This window comes from Bacillus rossius, chromosome 16 (assembly GCF_032445375.1).
Source record: "Bacillus rossius redtenbacheri isolate Brsri chromosome 16, Brsri_v3, whole genome shotgun sequence".
Taxonomy (NCBI): Eukaryota; Metazoa; Arthropoda; class Insecta; order Phasmatodea; family Bacillidae; genus Bacillus; species Bacillus rossius.
In genome coordinates this window covers 8,008,153-8,029,052 of record NC_086343.1, presented here as the reverse complement: position 1 = coordinate 8,029,052, position 20,900 = coordinate 8,008,153, and the positions used below count along the sequence as shown (strand labels likewise).

The following is a 20,900-nucleotide window of genomic DNA, read 5'->3' as shown; positions in this document are numbered from 1 at the left end:
ATTGCAATAAGTATCTACTAACGTGAAACTTTATTCTGAACCTTACTCTCGATCTTTAAATCCAGAAGAAGAAAAAAATCGTTTTAACGCATGCAAAATCACAGAATTATTAACTTAAAATAACATTTATTCTTTTCATAACAAACTTTTTAAAAAAAATCGGAGCCGTTTATTTATATAGTTTAACATTTCGGTCTGCGAAATCAAATGATTCGATGGTCGAAGTAGCCGCTCGGGCAGAGAATTCCAGCGGCGGGTAGGGAAACTACGTGTGATGCGCGTTCCAGAAATGTATAGCTTGCGTGTAATTTTTTTTTTATCACGCTATGCATAGAGACTGGAAAAATTCGCGTATTCAATGGCCTCCAGGATAGACTCCACGATCCTGTGCACACTCTGTTCATTGGCAACTGACTCGTGAGGCGTCTCAATTGGGAGACTCGTGATTTGATACTGCTTTGACTGAGGGGCCCTATAATTGGCCCACACTCCTCCAGGTTAACAGTGAACCAATAGCAGAAATTGCATAAAGGTACAACTATTTGCATTTCAGCATATCGCGAAATGAATCCACGAGTTTTTCCGGTCTCTACGCTATGCATTATTTCAAAGGATTATACGTTAGATGCCGTGTCCGAGTTTCGCACTGGAAGTGTTATTTGCGACACGAGAACGCGTGAATCTGCTCGTCAATGGCGAGTACTGGAAAACATAGGTGTAAAAGTAACGAAAAAAAAAAAACGTACCCGTATGTATTAGTTACTATAACAATTAGTAGTCGTTACTATCGTATCGTTACGTTACTCGTCACTTCTGATACCTCACAACATGCAACGAATCGAGTCGTATTGCGTACGCGTACAGTATGACGTCGCGGCGTCGCAACATTCGTAATTTGTAGAAAAGATACACATTACATACCAAACTGTGTAATTTACGTATTTTGAACCAGACTTGTGTTTCAGTCATTCTAAATTTTATTTTATTCAATAGGATAAAGTGTAGAACTACAAGTGAACTGTTGTTCCATACTACGAAAAATGCGAGGAACGAAATGCATTCGTGTGTAACGTTTCGTTACTCGGTACTGGATGGCGCACCCGTTACTCAGTACCCAATACGTACGGTTTGCTACACAGCTCTACTGGAAAACTCGCACGAGACAAAAAGCTTGTTTCCCCGGTTACGTACTTACCACACTGCCTTCTGGCTGCCCGGGGTCTTGCAGCCGTACAGCAGCATGTGGTGCGCTGTTGCCATTGTGGCGTTCGGCTCGAAACCCACTGGAACACAAGCACCACGTCTCTTGAGTCACTACCACGGGAAGCCTTCATTTCGCAGACGAGAGAGAGCCACGCCCGAAGTTCCCCGAAGTTTACGTGATTCCACAGTATCTTTAATGCAGCTATCCTAACCAAATCAACCGTCCACAAATGTTTCAAAGTGTTTATAATGTAGCTAACCTAACCTAATTGACCATCAGTATCCTTTTATCAACACCGCCATATTTATTGCGATGCTAACCGCGCGGCCACGAGACCCATTTTATTTGCAATGGACAAAAACAAACCCGAAGATGCACGATCGGGCGTTTGGCTCTCTCGTCTGTGAAAAGAAGGCTTCCCGCCGGTTTTTCATTACTGGGGCGCAGCCCCTCAGTGCGGGGGAGGTAGTACAAGCCCGGCAGGGCTCTTGTCCTCCCAATTTGTCATCTTTATTTGGATGGGAGGAATGAGAGGGATAGCCCCTCCCCTCTTCCCTCGTCTTGCAGTTGTCTTTCCGGGTAGCTTGCGCATTCCCAGCTGATGTATTTGCAGGGGAAAAGTGTTTCCACCTTTTCCCCGGGTGTCCTTTTGATTTTCTACCCCCCTCTGCCCACTGAGGATGAGGTCGAGCGCAGGATTACCCACCTGCACATTTGCCCTGAAACGGTCGGAAATTTTGAATAATTGTGGGTCTTTAGCCACTACCGCAGACGTCTTCTTGTGATGCCCCCCCCGCGCGGACAGACCGGACTGACAGCTTGGAACTGCCTTGTGTGGGGACGGCGTCTCGCCGGTCCAAACAACCAGTCCATCAGCTGAAGTGCCGCGGTCCACATAATTGTTTACACTCATTGGTATAGGGACCTGAAAAAATTCGCGGTTTCGATGACCTCCAGGATAGTCTACACAGTCCTCTGTACATTCTGGAAAATATCGCCAGTTCGTTTGGCTGCCGACTTGCGAGTCGTCTCGACTGGTATTGCCCCGTGATTCGTTACTTCTTTGGTTGAGGGCCTCCCATTGGCTCAGAGTCGCCCAGACGAACAGTGAGCCAATAGCAAGAGCAGGTTAAAGGTATGTGGGTATGAATTTCAGACTATCGCGAAATGAATCAGCGAATTTTTCCGGTCTCTACTCATTGGTTGCTTTGATTTTATCCCCCCTCCCCCTCACTTTTTTTCTAACCAAAAATGCAACTGCAACATCCAAAATGTTTCTTCCGTATTCTACGCTGAAACGTTAGATCAAACAGCAGTGTGTGTGTGTGTGGGAAGGGGGGGGGGGGGGTCAGGAGGCTTTAGGCCCGTTTCACAATGGCACGCAGACGGAGAAGGACCCGTATGGATTAGCTCGGCAATTGCTCAGCATTTTGCTCCGTGCGACCAATGGAATCCCAGTACCATGACTGCGGTGGTAGTCATGTTTGTTTATGTTTTAAATACGTTAAAAAATTGTTTCAATTTAAAGAATAGCCAGTGCTATATTATTTTCCTTGTCGATTATTTCTATTATGCACGTAAATGCAGTCTGTGAAATGATCTCAAAGCATTTTTTTTTTCTTCAAATTAAACTTATATTTCGTAACCTTGAAATGTAATCCTATCGGTTGCCATTTCTTACGTTTCCGTGCATTGTGGAAGCACCGGAAGCGGTAGTTAAATGTTCCGGGAGATCCGTCTCCGTTTTCCGTGTCATTGTAGAACGGGTTTTTAATGATAAAAGTGAAGATCAGCAAAATTCTGTTTGTTTTGTGTTACTAAAGTCAAGGCTTGATCACACCTAATGTCTTCCGTTCATTGGCTGTTTCTATGTTCTACCTTCTGTTCAGATTGCACCCGGTTGGGTGTAAATTTTCACCCACGCTGTAGAGGTTATGTTACATGTAATGGACACTATGACATATATCGAAGAGCTTAATTACGTAGGTAGTGTGTGTGTGTGTTGTTTTACTTGATGAATGATTTAAAAAAAAAGCACAATACAGCAGTGTTAATTCTACACATCCAATAAAGTGTTACAAAAAATAATAATTTTATATACACATACACTGCATGGTTATGTAAATAACGTATGTTAAAATTTACATTGAAATTAGGAGAATTATTCATTCAAAGTGTGTGAAATCACGCTTACAGCGTATAGCCTATGTGATTTTTAATCCTACACGTGTAAATTGCTTGTAAGTGACGGATAAATTTGCACCCACTTCGTTGCAGGCAGTTATTTTACAACAAAACTGTGACGTTACACAGACATCTGTGGGTTAAAATACACACAAAATTGGGATACAGTGGAGATACATCTACCAACTACATGGGTGTAAAATTACATTTTTTTACAGTGTATTTCAGAGTGCGACGACACATAGCCAATGAAAATGATATTCAAATGTATTATGGTATCCATTAATTGTCTCAATGACTACGCACAATTTGCAGCTCTCGCGTCTATTCCTCGATATAAACAGCCTAGAAGATTGAGAAGACAAAATCATAAATATATAAAAAATTAATTTTTCCTTAAATTACTAGCACGGAAGCTAGGCAACGTTACTGATTAACAACTGCAGTGAATCTGAGATCTGTCAAACAACTTACCTATATAATAACTTTTACTGGGGTCCACTTTTACAGGTGTGCAAAGGTACAGCTCTGGCTGAAACATAAGAAAAAAAAACTACATTGATAAACCAAATATTCACTGTAAGACAATTAGCAACCATAAAAAACCCAAAGCTTAACTATTAAACTTTTCAGTAAAAAATATAGCGAAAAAATAGGGGCGAGATTACCACTGTCAGGCAAAGATTTATAATCCTAGTCAATGGCTTTAAACACTGCTAGATTTTTTTTCTGTTGATTTATAGAAGTGTTTTTTTGTCTTGTGGTTAATATTGTTTTCCATTCAAATTCAAATAAGTTAACACCTGTACATAAAAATCATTGTTGATACATATATAATTGATGCATGGATAGTTCACCAAAGTCACTAACAATTTCGTTGCACTGCAAATTATATGAACTGGTGTGTTAGTTTTTTCAACGGCACCTACCCCCTACACTTCTTTCTATTATCATCTATTACATGCGCCCCACGTTTTTCGTTTCAAATCTTACAAGTATTTTCATAAGTATTAAAAATTCACAATCAAAAATTTTCAGAGCAATCTGTATGGTGTTAGGAAATTAGAGGGTTACTAATCTGTATGAAGCTAGGAGGAATTATTGTATACTTTTTAGCCCGTTTTAAAAGTGGTATGTAGAATTTTTTTTATTGTAATAATTATTTTCTGTTTTTTAGTCTTGCATGTACACTGTCATCCAGTTCTGAGCTTTGTTTAAAGTTTCAAGTCTCGATATAATCGAAATTTAGTTATAAACCGATTGCAAAATTTGTGCCAAACAGACAGACAGACGAGAAAGCGACTTGATGAAAACGTTAATAAAAAATTACTTCTAGCTATCTGTTTATTTCTCAACCCTGAAGATGCCTGCTGCATTGCAGGGCGAAACGTCGGTGAAATCTACCACCTCGACGCGGCGCTATCACGAAAGCCAGGGTAGTCTATTAGACAAGAACGATTCATGTTGTATTCTAGGAACCTTCGGGTGACCTTGATATATGTTTACTGGAGCGCGGTGCCAGAAAGCAGCGACCACGACCTTGGAGGTTAATATTCTTCCGCTCCAAACAGACACTGTAAAAAAGTATTCTTAAAACAACAGGTGTAAACGTTTAACAATATAACACTTTCGTCGTGTAATTTTGAAAAACTGGTACAGTTAACTATAATTTTTACAGAAATTTTTTTTATTAAAAAACCAAAGTTTGGTAAAAAGATACATGAAATTACACCTGTTCTTACAATAACTGACATGATAAATTACACTTTTAGATGAAAATACAGCTACAACAAGTGTTAGATTAATCATTTTTTTGTGTCACTTCACTGTTATAGTAGGCACACACAATACGTCATTGTAAAAGAGCAAAATAATTGTCAGAGTAAATTAACTTATATCAAGGGACAGCAACAAAAAAAAATTGCTATATCTGGACATTATCTTTGAAAGATTTGTGCAATGGGAGTGCATGACTTTGATGTAAGCTTTTTTTGAGTTCAATATTTTCGTGCTGTCATCATTTGTGGGTTTTTTTTTTTTTCGTTCTCTTAGTCCATTTTTCTTTGTTTGTTGACCATATTCCTGTTATTATTTGGTGTTTATATCCTGTTGACAACAGCAATTGTTTGCTTAATTTGTGTTGTTGTCTTTTGGGTATTTTTTTAGTTTTCTTCTACAGACATACATGTGCTTAGCAATGGCGTATGTTCAAAAGCTTACATCAAGTCATATCTAGACCTACTGTTTGGATGTATAAATTCACTCAACTAAACAATCCGGACGCACAGTGTTCCATCTTGAAAAACTTTCTTTCTCTGCCATTCACAACGGAATTGTTCCTCGACCCCCAGCTTCGAAGAAGCTTGGGAAGAACTATAGACCACAAGTCGTGAATGTGTTTTTAACTTGTTTTCTTCGTGACGGATCTGCAGGCAGAAGTTTAGTCGGTCGAGTTCAGGCTCACCCCGTATACGTGCACGTTGCGTCGCGGATGGGAAGCCTTCATTTCACAGACGAGAGAGCCACACCCGAAGTTCCCCGAAGTTAATGCTCGCTTTTTATTTTTTCCGTACCACAACAGGTGAGGATAGGTTAGCTACATTATAAATACTTTAAAACAATGTGGATGGTTGGTTATATTAGGTAAGTACAGCTACATTAAAAATACTGTAAAATAATTATATATATAAATAACTTTTTTAATATGTAGCCATCCAGCGCTAGGAAACCGTTTACATGATTTCACAGTATCTTTAATGTAGCTATCCTAACCAAATCAACCGTCCACAATGTTTTGAAGTATTTATAATGTAGCTAATCTAACCTAATTGACCATTAGTTATCATGAGTTGTCCAAAATAAACATTCACGGAATATGGGGCGTCCCGAGAATATTTTTGGAAGACAAAGACTTCCTAGATTTTATACGGTATGAAAAATATACAAATCCACGAAGTACGTTTCTTAAATTAGGTATTTTCCTCTAAAAACAATTACAAATAAATACCGTTGCCTTGTTTATGGTCTTTCCTTTTATCACCGCCATATTTATTTACAATGAACAAAAAAAAAAAAAAGCCGAAGATGCACGATCGGGCGTTTGGCTCTCTCGTCTGCGAGAAGAATGCTTCCCGTCGCGGATGTGGCGAAGCCGCGAACCACGGAACGGGGTCGCTGTCTCTCGACAGGGCGTGGGTCGTCTCGCGTCACGCTCTGCGGTGTCTTCCCCGCCGCTTCTCATTTGTTTGTTTGCGTGGAAAGTGGGAGGTCGGGGAAGGCGCCAGCAGCGCTGACAAAAGTCTTAGGGCCCAGGACACAGCCAACTGTCTGGTCAGCTGAGTGCGGTAAAGGGGCTGAGGCGGTGACTATGCTGGGTTGGTGGCCCCAATTGTGTGTGTGTGGGGGGGGGGGGGGAGAGAGATGAATTGTATCCCCTTGGAAAGGGTACCTTTCATACTTTTGGTGGCGGTAGTGTAGTTGGGTAGAAACTGGAAAGGTACCCTTTCCGATTTCTTAAAATATTTTAGTTTTAATGCAAATATGGACTGGAAAGGTTAGGTTACGTTAGGTTAGGTTAGGTTAGAGGAGATAACTTTCACGATTTTAAAGCAGAAAATAATATGAATTTTAAGAAATCGGAAAAGGTGCCTTTCCAGTTCCTACCCAGCTACACTACCACCGCCACCAAAAGTATGAAAGGTACCCTTTCCAAGGGGATACAATTCTATCGTCTCACCCCAGCCACTGGTCTTTTCTGAAGCTCTAATACCTTCCCAATAAAAAAAAAGAGGGAGTGATCTCTAAACAGTTCCGTTTAAATAATTATTGCTCTGGAATGCATATAAAGCGAATTGGAAGTTTCTCCCACCCTACCCTGATAGGGCGCACACGTGGGAGGGGAACGCGAGAATGCCGGCCGTAGGTCGGAAAAATCTGTTTGTGTGGGGCGACTGAAATGCTGCCCCTTGGAAGGGCGGCCCTTCAGGATTTTTCTGGCAATGGTTTGTTTGTACAGCGACTGGAAGGGCAGCCCATCCAATATCTGAAAACATGTTTCTTTAAGTGTTTAAATAATCCTGAAAACTTGCCCCTTGGAAGGGCAGCCCATCAGGATTTTTCTGACAGTGGTGTTTTTGAAAGGTTGTCTGAATTGTTTGCCCCTTGGAAGGGCAGCCCTTCAGGATTTTTCTGACAGTAGTGTTTTTGAAAGGTTTTCTGAATTGTTGCCCCTTGGAGGGGCAGCCCTTCAGGATTTTTCGGACGGTAGTTAGTTTGTAAAGTGACCTAACCTAACCAAACCTAACCTAACCTAACCTAAACTAACCACTGTCAGAAAAATCCTGAAGGGCTGCCCTTCCAAGGGGCAACAATTCAGCTCCCCCGTTTGTGTGAAGGCAGAGGAGAAATAAAATGTGAGCGAGTCTTTTGGACGTGAGACATCTCACCTCGGTGATGAGCAGATGCACCGTGTTCTCTTGTTGCAAATAACACTTATAAACACGTAACTAGGACAAGGAGTTTAACTTAGTACTCTGTCAAACAATGCAGAGCGTGACAAATGTACGCAAATTGCGTTTTCCGACTCACTACATCTATTGACGCGAATCTCGCGTTTCCACGCCCGCCGCTAGAATTCACTACCGGAGCAGCTACGTCGACTACAGAATCATTCCATTTTTCAGAGGTTAATTTTAAACTATATAATGACACGGCTCCGATAAAATCGAAAAAAAAAAAAAAAAAAAAAAACTAAACCTCGGCTTAAGACCTGATTTTCGAAAAGGAATTAAATTAAAACCATGCCTATCTTGTCAAAATTCGTTAAAAAGTTAATAATATAAATTTTGCATTTGTCTTTGTTAACTTTGGTTCGCGACATCCGCCACAGATGGCAGAACAGTGGTTACACATTTCCGTCCCATGCGACTTCCGTTCCATTCACGAAATTACTTCAACCACATATCAAAAATACGTTTCAACAATTCTGTGAGAATATTATGGCTACCCAAACAGTATGCCTACATGCATGTAATCAAAGATGGCGAACACACGCATTAATGCACTTTTTTTCACATATTTCGTGGTGTGACATTTCATAAATACTGCATCTCTTACTCATTTATATAGAAAATAAATTTTTTACAAACCAGTATTAGTGTTTTTTTGTACATTTTAAATCCGTTCTATTAAACAATTGTATGTAAAATAGTTAAATTATCATTATTAATTTCGGCTTTGAACCTTCCGTCAGTTTGTTTATTTGCTAATAGTTCTGTGCCCACCCAACAGATAGCGTTTACATTTCGCGCGAACCATTGTTTCAGTTTCCACGGTATGAATCGCTCTTCTGTATCTCCCTCCATCCTTGTTCTGCAACACTAACTGTTAAACATTTGTTTTCCAGGTCACGGAGTTAGGAACCGTCAGGACACGAAATGCCGTGACGTAGTTGAAGTCACTTTTCGACCTCAACATCGGCATTTTGTTTCCTCCCAAAATATCGCATAGAAATGGAGCTCGACCTCGAGTGATGACGGTTGGTAAGTTTGAATTTGAATCTCCAACGTTAAAAACAGTCACTTTCATAAAAAAAAAAAATTCATTTAGAACTGTTTCTACAGTGCAAACACTACCCTTCAGCCAATGTTTTGGGCTCTAACCAACATTTTTCTTTGTTCACTTTTTTATTTGCTTACCTTTTCATACAATTATATAATTTGTGAGTTTAGAAATACTGTTTACAGACTGCTGGATAGTTTTCTCGGGAAAATCATATAAAAAATATTTATTTACTAACGCTACCAAAAGTGGTTTTTTTCATCGGAAATTTCATTAACAATTAAGAGTTCAACTGTGAACTGATTTCGCACAGACCGTGAGCATGGTCTATGGTCTAATTGCTAACCCAGCCTAAGTCTGTGTTCCTTGAAGTGGGCCAATGCCTGAATTTTAAATACGTAGGTATCCACTTAGCGTTCCCGGTCGCAGGCGGCAACGACAGCGGGCAGAAACTGCGATAGCGTATCATGACGTTAAGTGGTCACTTTAAGCTAATCACAATAGCCAGGTTAGCGTCAGCGATATGCTTCACGACTAACTCATGACGCCGTGTGTTGAAACGTCAAAACATTGTTGCGTGACTACACGTGATCGACACGGTCGTTATCACGCGTCATCTCGATTATTTCACTTTGTTATTGGTAACATCTTTATCTCTCGGTGTTGGGCATTTGGTGGGAGTCAAGGAACGGAAATGTGTGACCACGGTGCTGCCATCTGTGGCGGATGGCGCGAACCAAAGTTCACAAAGACACAAGGGAAACTTTGTAGTATTTACTGGGGACGCACCACAACGCTGAACGTACAATAACGCCGAAAAACATAACGCCGAATGCCAAATTGACTACAACGCCGACAGATAGAAAACTGCTGTGTACCACAACGCCGAAATACATTAACGCCGAAAAATGTCATTGCAGGACTGCCACAAAGGTTAGGTAAGGAGGTAAGGTTAGCACACAAATTCATTTAGTTGTTTTTTTTAATTTTGCTCCTATGCGCCCCCCCCCCTCCTTCCCGTAGCAACATTTTCCAGCGTTACTGTATCTCGGCGTTGTGGTACACAGCAGTTTTCTAGCTGTCGGCGTTGCGGTCAATTGGGCATTCGGCGTTATGGTATTCGGCGTTATTGTACGTTCGCGTTGTGGTATTTCGGCGTTGTGGTTAACGACCCGTATTACTGTTTGTATTGAATTTTAACCAGATGGGCAATATTTTGATAAAATTCCTTGTCGAAAACCAGGTCCGAAGCTGGTGTTTTAGTATTTTTATCAAGTATTTGTGACTTTTTATCGGGAGGCGTTTCATTTATATAGTTTAAAATTTCGCTCTGCAAATCGATATATATTCGATAGTCGAAGTAGCTGCTCCGGAAACGAATTCTAGCGGCGGTTGCGGGAACTACGTGTGATTCGCGCCCAGAAATGTAGTTGAGAAAACAATTTGAGTATATATTTAATACTCTCATTATTTTTAAAAAAAAATTCTACTTTAAATTTCGTGTCCGAGTTTCGTATTGTAAGTGTATTTTTCAACAAGAGAACACATGAGTTTGCAGGTTGCCGAGGTTAGAAGTTATACATCTCTGGCTAGTACTAAGAGACTCACTCACGTGTTTTTACTGTCTTTACTATTCATCAGGGCCGGATTTAGGAGAGGGCAACCGGGGCGAAAGCCCCGGGGCCTCCACAAACGGAGGGCCCCCACAATAATTTCATATAATTCTTGTCTCCAATTATATTTATGTATGTTTTTTAAATACTAAGAGAATCTACTTGATTTCACAATAAATTATTTATTGGAAAACTCGACTGAAAAAAAAAATTTTGGGGGCCTCCGCTCCTCTGTTGCCCCGAGGCCTCCAGACCTCTAAATCCAGCCATGTTATTAATAAAGTGACTTTCCTGTAAAATTATCCCCACAGCTCTTGTATATGTTGTTGGGTCCCAACATTTCTCACCCCATATCCACATAATGTTATTTGGTTGAGAGTCAACGTCATGACATAGTTCCCACCTGAATGGCCCCTCCGGAATAATTTATGGGGAAAAAGGGACATTTCCCCTCAGACCAGGAGATTTTAAGGAATTTATAGTCTTTTTTGAGGGGGGAAAAGAGCAATTTCCAAAGTCGTCACCAAACTGACGTCAGAAACGTTACAGATCCAAGATGGCGGACTGACACCACATCCTGATTACTGCGCCCCGTACCAACAAAACTAAACCATTTTTTTGGTACTACTTTAAGATATGCTAGTGAGTATCTTTTGAGAAATGTTGAGGCGAATCATGAAATGCAAGAGCGCAATCGTGATAAATTTACGAGAAAAGTCTTCCCCTAATAATATTAACTAACGGCAAGAATTTGATATAACCAAAATGACGAGTGAGACAAGAGCCGTAAGTAAAAGCTGCGTTCTTTGTCCCGTCGATCTTGGACTCAATATACAGAATTATATATACAATATTTAGGTTTGTGTATATAAAAACACCTAAATTTTTAATTAATTTTATGTTTCTTAGTTTGTACATCAAAATAAAATTTCACTTTAAATCCTAGAACTGTGGACTTGAAAATCATGTAAAAAATATTAAATTTTGTCTGGTATAATTTAATTTGTTCTATATTTTATTGGTACGTTGAATTAAAAAGAAAATATATGCAGTCTTTTTTCTTTCAAAATTATATTTTTAAGTAACTGACGTTTTATATATATATATATATATATATAGAGAGAGAGAGAGAGAGAGAGAGAGGACATGCTAAATAAAATATAAAATAAAACATGTAACCAAAATCATTCCAGAGCCAATCCGCGCGAACATGATTTCCAACGCGAAAAGCTTATGCTTAGAGTCCTGCTACTTCACTCGCCTTCGTGCGCTCTGTGCTGGTTGCGGAACGCCGTTTCGGAGCCCAGCAGGCGACAGCGGTCGATAAACCTGTTCGCGTGTGAGCCGTCGCTCTTGCTTCGCCGGCGGCGCGTGACCTTGAAGGCCTCGAGGACCCCGCCTCGTCAGGGGCGGGGTCTGTGTCGGCGAGGAGGTGGGATATAGAGGAGTAAAAGTAACGGAAAAATGTGTACCCGTATGTATTCGTTACTATAACAATTAGTACTCGTTACTTTCGTATCGTTACTCGTTACTTCTGATACCGCATGTCATGGCACATGCTATCTTATGTAACAGCATCGAATCGAGTCGTATTTCGTACGCGTACAGTATGACGTCGCGTAAATAAAAATAAATCGAATATAAACAATTAAAAATATTTGATAATGAACAGCTTTTGTTAACCAAGAAACAATTAACTCTCATTAGAGCGGCTTTATTATAATATATCTTTTAAGATTAGAACATAAAACGTGAAAATACGCGATTATAAAAAACAAAAACATACATATTTATAATTTGTAAAAAATACTTTCTTACGTTGTTTCTGTTCGAATCTAAAACTTTGTCTACACACACAATACCTTTAATAAACAGTAAAAAACTTGGACGACGAATTTCCAAATTATACTTTTATTAATAAACAAACATCGTTCTTTGTAACGAATAAGCGCGCGCATGCGTGAAACATACGAAAGATGCGAGTAACGAAATGCATTCGTGTGTAACGTTTCGTTACTCGTTACTAGATGCCGCACCCGTTACTCAGTAACGAATACATACGGTTTGCTACAGCTCTAGTGGGATATGATGACGCGCTGTCTGTCGCCTCTGGACTGGCGCGCAGTCTTTCCCCAGTGCATGCAACTACATCATAAGTAGGGACCTGAAAAAATTCGCGGGTTTCGATGACCTCCAGGATAGTCTACACGGTCCTCTGTACACTCGGGGCAAATAACGCCAGTTCGTTGGCTGCTGACTTGTGAGTCGTCTCAACTGGTTTTGCCCCGAGATTCGTCACTTGTTTGGTTGAGGGTTTCTCATTGGCCCAGAGTCGCCCGGACGAACAGTGAGCCAATAGCAAGAACAGCTTAAAGGTATATGGGTATGAGTTTCAGACTATCGCGAAATGAATCTGCGAATTTTTCCGGTCTCTAATCACAACTTAAGTACATGGCGGAGAAATTAAGATAAAGGTGTTCATGAGGGTCTTCACACAGGATGTTTCCACGCCTCCAAAATTATCACGAACACGCGCGTTTTTAGCCATTTTCTCTCTTCCAAAATTATTAATGCTGAAAACAGAACTACTCTGTCCACCTTCAGAATATTAAAAAAAAAAATAAATAAATAAATAAAAAATTGTAAACAGACACCGTTATGGTAGCGGTAGAAGTTTACAAATCGGGTTGTTTCTTCAGAAGCTCTTCACGCCGCGTGTGTGGGGAAAAAAAAAAATTAACTTTACCTGGCATTTCAAAATTATAGAATTTGTTACGTTTTTTGACAGCCAAGAAACACGAAATGAGTTTTTGTGGTACAAATGAAAAATCATAGCATGAAGTAGGCAGTGGCATTGCAGTTAAACCTAAAAAGTTTCAGTTCTGCAATAAATTAAATTCTCCTCATTTGTACAACCCAAAAAAAAACGTTAAAAATGTAACTTTGGCAGCTAATTATGCAAAAAGTATGCGCTGAATATATTTTTTTTTCATTTCGTGACAGTTAAGCAATTGAAAAAGTCTAACAGTTGATCAGTGATTAATATAAATATAAAATCACGACCTGAAATCGCAGGGACCCCCTTAACACACTTGCATTTGTTGTTACGTAACAGATTTCCTCACCAGATTTTCGAGCAGTAAAGCTTCGCATTCGTGATCATGACAGAACACATACGTGACTTTTTACCGCCTATCAGATAATCATTAGATAATCATCTGTTCAGAAAATTTGTGACGCAACATTAGAGCTCTCCTGATAAAATTTAACAGCATTGTATATCTTATACATTATTACAGACCGGAAAAATTCGGGGAATCATTTCGTGGTAGGCTGAAATTGAAATGCTTATGGGTACCGTAGGGCTGGGTCTACTATTGGCTCACGGGGTCATGCGAAGTTCTGTGGGCCAATGGGAGACCCTCTACCAGACAAATTTGCCAATCAGAGACTAACCAGTGAAGACGTTTCACAAGATACCAGCCAATGAACAAGTGGCATTTTCCTGAGTGTGCAGATGACTGTGGAGTCTATCCTGGAGCTGAAAGAACCCGCTAATTTTTACAGTCCCTACACAAATTCGCAGATTCATTTCGCGATAGTCTGAAATTCATACACGTATACCTTTAAGCTGCTCTTGCTATTGGCTCACTGTTCGTCTGGGCGACTCTAGGCCAATGAGAAACCCTCAACCAAAGAAGTGACGAATCTCGGGAAAACCAGTTGAGACGACTCACAAGTCAGCAGCCAACGAACTGGCGTTTTTTTTTTTTGCCCGAGTGTACAGAGGACTGTGTAGACTATCCTGGAGGTCATCGAAACCGCGAATTTTTTAGGTCCCTAATTATTCGTTGTCGCTTTCATTGCCAACGGTCGGTGGACGAATACTTTTGCGACTAACTGATGCAGCACGCAAACAGACGCCTCTTCAGAAATAATAAGCAAGATTTTTATACGTCGTCGCGCGTCCGTTGAAAAAGTTTTGTGGCGAGTGCATCCACCCTTCTTTCGAAGTTCCGTCATGGGTATTTCTCCAACGTCATTAAAAACTGTACCAAGACGCTCTTGTAGTTCTTCACGTTTCTTGTTTACTTATAAATAAAAGAAAGAGACGGTCCAAGGTCTTCTTCCGTCATGATCGCACCCGACGCTTGAACGGCCTCTCCTGATGAAGAAGCACTATCTCGCCACAAGGAAGCTAAATGAAGCCTTGTCATCAGGGGCGTGTCTTGTGTTGGTGACGCTCGCTGGTGCTTCTAGCGCGGTGTCTCCTCTGGACTGGCGCGCAGTCTTCTCGTCGTGCACAGGACAACTGTGAAATTTGAGCGGTGACCGTAACATTATATGGCCTAGAAATGAAGATACGGGTAGGTGTAATGCAAGTCCCTTAAGTGCTTTCAAGAATCTGTACCAGTTGTTTTACGCCTAAAATTTACTCTGAAAACAGTTTTAGCCATTTTAACTCTTCTAAAAATACAGTTTAAAAAGTTAATCCGAAATCAAAAGTACTTTTCGGCCCTCAGCGAACACTTAAATGCTTGTCGTAAGCATACCCCACTCGGATATCTTGAGTAGTTTACAAATCGCGTTGTTTTTCCTGAAGCTCTGCACACCGCGTGTGTGCCCGGGTAGGCGGGGGGCCTTAAAACCATGTTCCTTGGCCACGACCGGGCGTTATCGGGTACGTGGGCGGTCCCCCCCCCCCCACCCACTTCTTTCCGACACAACGCGCAGCTGCCAGTTCCGCTTCCGCTCGCCCGTGACCAGCGGGCTGAACCGGGGGGGGGGGGGGGGGGGGGGGGGGGGAAGTCGTCGAAGATCACGTCGACGATCGTTCGCGAAACAAAACATTGTAAGCTAGTCAAAAAAAAAATAATTACTGTTTCAAATCATGAATTACTGTAATGAATTAATAAATAGTTTTAAATATTGGGTGTATAAGAAAACAATAGTTCATAAAAGTGACGTACTCAAAAGGCGCCCCAGCATTCGATTAGAAAATCACAGCTGGGAAACGTTATTTGATCGGTCCCGAAAGAAAAAAGAAAAAAATTTTAAAAATTCAATTATTTTTCTTTGAGGTTCTACTCAAATGTTTGTGCTCTAGAATGCACGCTGTTCATTAAAATATACGTGAAGTAAGTGTTTGCTATCCATGAAATTTGAAATATACACACACGGCCCTGGCCCCTTCGGGCTGATTAAGAATCAGGAACCCCGCAAAGTCTATGGCCACAAATGAACCTATATGGACTGATGAGAAGTATTGGACTATCCAGGGGCGTAGCCGGGGGGGGGGGGGTTAGGGGTTCGGGGTTCAACCCCCCACCCCCTTAGCACCAAATCTTTAATTAATTTCTTATTCATCTCTCAAACAAATTTCATATTAAAATTAAAAAAAATTTTTACCATTACAATATTTAAATTTAAGTACCGAAAACTGCTAAAATAGCACTATTTTACACCTTAAAATCCAAATTTTCCCAGGGGAGGACCCCCGGATCGCCCGCTCTAATACGAAGGGGGGGGGGGGGCGCATGCTTCTTTACACCCCCCATACACAAATCCTGGCTACGCCACTGGCCCTATCGCGAAATGAAACTGCGAAATTTCCCTGTTCCTTTTAACCGATGCGCGCGTCGTGGTTTCGTGACGTCAGCACCGAGGTTCGGCGCCGCTCGGGAATGTCCGGGCGACGCGGCGGAAGCGCGCGACGACTGCCGGAAACGGGCTCGCTGCGTGCGCGGGAGAAGGGGACCGCGTCGTCGGGATGTTAGTTTCCGCGTCGACCCTGCTTGCGCACTTTACTGGGTAAGATACGCCTCGATCACTTCAGTTTCTCTCGGTCGCAAGAAGTGTGTGACGCGCGCAGGGAGGATAGGGAGGGATATATCACACTACCTCCTCCTTCCTCTGAAGTGTACGCAAACACTGTGAAGACAGTACATGTTTTATTGACGTGACGTCTAATAAATCGATTAACGCCGGCTGCACGCACGAAAAAGTGTCCCGTAACGCACATTGTCCCGTTACGCTCATTGTACGCATATATCTCTCTTCCACTGGATTGGAACAACCATCGATTTGACTTTTTCGAGGCACATTAAACTTGAAACACTCCCATTCGTATCCTACTTTTCCTATCATCGTCCTATCCTTAACAGAATAACACAGATTGGAAGAAGTTAAATAGCAAACATGTATAAAAGTTATAGTTAAAATAATCTCTTCGTTAAATTAGTAAACATATTTGAATTAATGAGTGCAAATAAAAGTAAATTTATCAATTAATTTGTAGATTTCATTTCACTCCTTCTTTGTATCCATACAAAATAGTGATAATTCAATAAGAATGATACAATTTTATTCATAAAAGTATGCAATCATTTCATCAATGTTTTGTTATGACGTTGTCACGTTAAACTATCGTCCGCAAACCGACTTTACAGGCAACCAATTTTTTTTTCTTTTCGCCATTGCACTGTCAAGATACTTGCGAATACTCCGCCACTGGATTGGCTCGTGAATCACCAGGTGCGCACGCGCCAATGGGCATAGCGAATAAAAAAACAGTTTTAGCTCGTGACCTCTAAAAGGTGCTGTCGTGTACTGTGTTATCCCAGATTCAACAGTGTTAATTCTATCAGGCACGCTACACTTCTGTCGCGAACATGAAACGTCAATTTTAAGGTACATCGATCCCATATGGCATTTTCACATCTCGCCTGGCAGGTAAAGGTCAGGTATATTTAAACTGCGATATTAAAGCCCTATCTGTGAGCATGCAGCTGCCACTGTAGATACGGCCGCGATATTAACAAAAAGAATCGGTTGTCTGTAAAGTCGGTTTACGGACGATAGTTTAACGTGACGTCATAACAAATCATTGATGAAATGATTGCATACTTTTATGAATACAATTGAACGATTTTAATTTTACTAATAAAAGAATAAATACTTGAAATTATACTAGTAATCAGATTTTTAAAATGCAAGAATAATTAACCTTTATTGCCGAAATTGTTGTTGTAATAAGCAGTGAAAACCACTTCAACTTATCACTTCACTTTATTATTACAGCACTCGCCGACAGATGCTAATTTTTTTAATAATAAAAGAATAAATACTTGAAATTATACTAGTAATTAGATTCATTTTCTTACGTACATTTGACATAGAAATTATTTCATATTACACATTTATAAACAAAGTTTTAAGTTTTCACTTCTGTCGGTGCGGCGCAAGCGTACAGTGAGCGTAACGGAACAGTGTGCGTAACGGGACACTTTTTCGTGCGTGCAGCCGGGGTTCATCGATTTATTAGACGTTGTCACGTCAAAAATGTTTTACCGATAATCAACAAAACACTTCGTTATGAAGATTACGTCAAACCAAAAATATTTTATGTATATAAATACGATATGTGGTGTGATAAAAAAAAATATATATATTTTTTTATATTACGAACAATGTAATAAGCTTACATCAAATTAGAACTAATCTCCTCCAAAATACTCTCCTTGACTAGCGATGAGCACTTATCCCGATGTTGATTCCATGATTGGAAGTAGGTATTTCTGGATGTGGACAGACAGGAACCTTTTGTTCGGCCAAAAACTCGCGGATCAGAAGCGAGGTGTGGCACAGGGCGTTGTCGTCATGAAGGAGGAAGCCATTGGCCCATTTCTCTGGTCTCCGTTTCGCAAACAAAAGTTGATGTTAACGCGGTGTTCGAAATCCATGATTAGAGATACGTAGGGCCATGCATATTTCGCGAAAATATTCCGAGATTAGTTATACGTTAAAACACTGTAGCATCCACTGAGTTACGTGATTGGACGAGTTTCTCTCAGGTACCACGTGTACTGTCAGCACACCAATCGCAGTAATTCAGTGCGGAAGCAAACGCCTCCTGAGTGGCTCGGTTAAAAAAAGGCAACGACTTAACTTGTAGACGGCCGCCAATCACCAGGAAGAAACCTCTGGTGCGGGTATACATTGTTGCAGTCTAATAGGCGTTCAGATTTATTCGCGAAAAATGCCTGCCCCTAGAGATACGGAAATTTCGCACATTCATCAAGTCGCACGTTAGAATGCAAACCTTCACACTCTCGCACCGTGTTCGTGATTGGACAGCAGTTATCTGGACACGCCCCTCTGCGACCGTGAGTCAACGATGCCCAGCTAGGAGAGAAGTAAGCGAATCAGGTAGTGCCAATTAACAAGGATAAAATTGTTATCGCTGAGACATCAACCAATGGGAAAGCAAACATGGGTTGAGCACACCCATGATTTTTGAATTCTTCCCTGATTTCATTGCCTCGTATTATGACGGGCTATCACTATATTTTTATTTTTTTGGCATTTATAAAACTAGTCCGAGTGTTATTTATCAGGAAAGAACACCAAAACTTATCAGAATATATTAAGAAAACCTTCGTCGGAATGAAAGGTCACGTTTGTCTTAGAAAAAATAAAATAAAGAAATTGCTATTCGAATTTTCTGGTGGAGTGACCCCGAAACCCCCCCAGGGTACCCCGAAAAGACATCTAAAGACATCTCTCCCAAATGTAAGGACCCAGGTCCTCGCAAAGTCCAGAGACAACCGCTGATTACCAGGAAACGGAAAAATTCACGGGTTCAATGACTTGCAGGATGGACTCCATAGTACTATGCACGTCTACTCGGGCAGATGTCACCCTCTTACTGGGCGCTATCTCTTGAGACGTCCCAACGTAGTAGCCCGTGATTTGATACAGGTCTGGTTGAGTGTTTCTCATCGGCTCCAAAGTCCTCCAGATGAGTAGTCAGCCAATAGCAGTGGCAGCAGTAAATTGTAACTATTCGAAATTTTGGCCTGAGGCGAAATGAATTTGCGAATTTTTTGACGTGACAACGTCTAATAAATCGATGAACGCCGGCTGCACGCACGAAAAAGTGTCCCGTTACAATGTGTCCCGTTACGCTCATTGTTCCGTTACGCTGTGTCCCCTTACGCTCATTGTCGCTTGCGCCGCACCGACAGAAGTGAAAACTTAAAACTTTGTTTATAAATGTGTAATATGAAATAATTTCTACGTCAAATGTACGTAAGAAAATGAATCTAATTACTAGTATAATTTCAAGTATTTATTCTTTTATTATTAAAAAAAAGTAGCATCTGTCGGCAAGTGCAGTAATAATAGGTTATGTTACAATAGACTAAAAAATTATGGTGATTCATATAATTGATGATAGATATTTGATTACAGTTTATTTATATGAAAACTTGTAGCTAAACACCAGTTTTTAAAATTAATTACAAGTCATCTACACGTGAACTGTTTCGTCGACTGTTTATAAAGTGAAGTGAAAAATTTAATGTGGTTTTCATTGCTTATTACAACAACAATTTCGGCAATAAAGGTTAATTATTCTTGCATTTTAAAAATCTGATTACTAGTAAAATTTCAAGTATTTATTATTTTATTATTAAAATAAAAATGATTCAATTTTATTCATAAAAGTATGCAATCATTTCGTCAATGTTTTGTTATGACGTTGTCACGTTAAACTATCGTCCATAAACCGACTTTACAGATAACCAATTTGTTTCTGTCTCAGCTGATTACAAGTACATCATGTGCCAATCCTGACGTAACTTGAAGTGCATTGCGAGACATCTGGTCCTGGCAGCATTGCACGCCTCACTTGGCACGCTTCCATTCCGTATTATTCCACAGCATCAGTGGCGATCACAAGGAGGAGGGGAAACTCCCCCCCCCCCCTTACACAGGCCTTCCCTTGAAATTATGAAATATATGCGAGATCTCGGTGAAGGCAGTATGTTATTTTGGGCGGTGAAAGGTAAACTGTTACAACTCACAAACCACATAGGAAGTGATTTTGGATGTTTTTTTAACACCTTAGCTTCCGATATAAGGCATTTGGTAGGAGTAATTTCTTGAAAGAACGGAAGTCGCACGGAACGGAAATGTGTAACCACGGTGCTGCCATCTGTGGCGGATAACGCGAACCAGTGTTCACAAAGCCAAACGGAAACTTTATTAGTATTAACTGTTCGACGAATTTTAGCAAAAGGGCAGTATTTTAATCAAATTCCTTGTCGAAAATCAGATCCAAACCTTCGCTGGGGTTTAGTAATATTCTCAAGTATTTTTCGCTTTCATCGAAGCCGTTTCAATATATAGTTTAAAATTTCTGTCTGCTAGTCAAATTATTCAATAGTCGACGTAGCTGCTTCGGCAGCGAATTCTAGCGGCGGGTGCCGAATAATAATTACTGTACCTTAGGTAGTTGAGAAACAAACAATAAATTGATGTATTAATAGTTAGACTGA

General features: G+C 40.5%; 1 protein-coding gene across 2 annotated transcripts in view; it reads right to left on the bottom strand.

Annotated features, from left to right (window-relative positions):
• LOC134540387 (peptidylglycine alpha-hydroxylating monooxygenase) overlaps positions 1-20,900 on the bottom strand; it is a 49,160-nt gene that overhangs the window by 20,958 nt on the left and 7,302 nt on the right. Inside the window, exons 2-3 of one of the 2 annotated variants that reach the window (XM_063383082.1) lie at positions 3,863-3,920; positions 1,196-1,283 (exon numbers count right to left, since the gene is read on the bottom strand). In XM_063383082.1, the coding sequence (XP_063239152.1) occupies positions 1,196-1,283; positions 3,863-3,920 (146 nt within the window). The remainder of the gene's footprint in view (positions 1-1,195; positions 1,284-3,862; positions 3,921-20,900) is intronic. The other variant, XM_063383083.1, reaches the window with a different exon arrangement.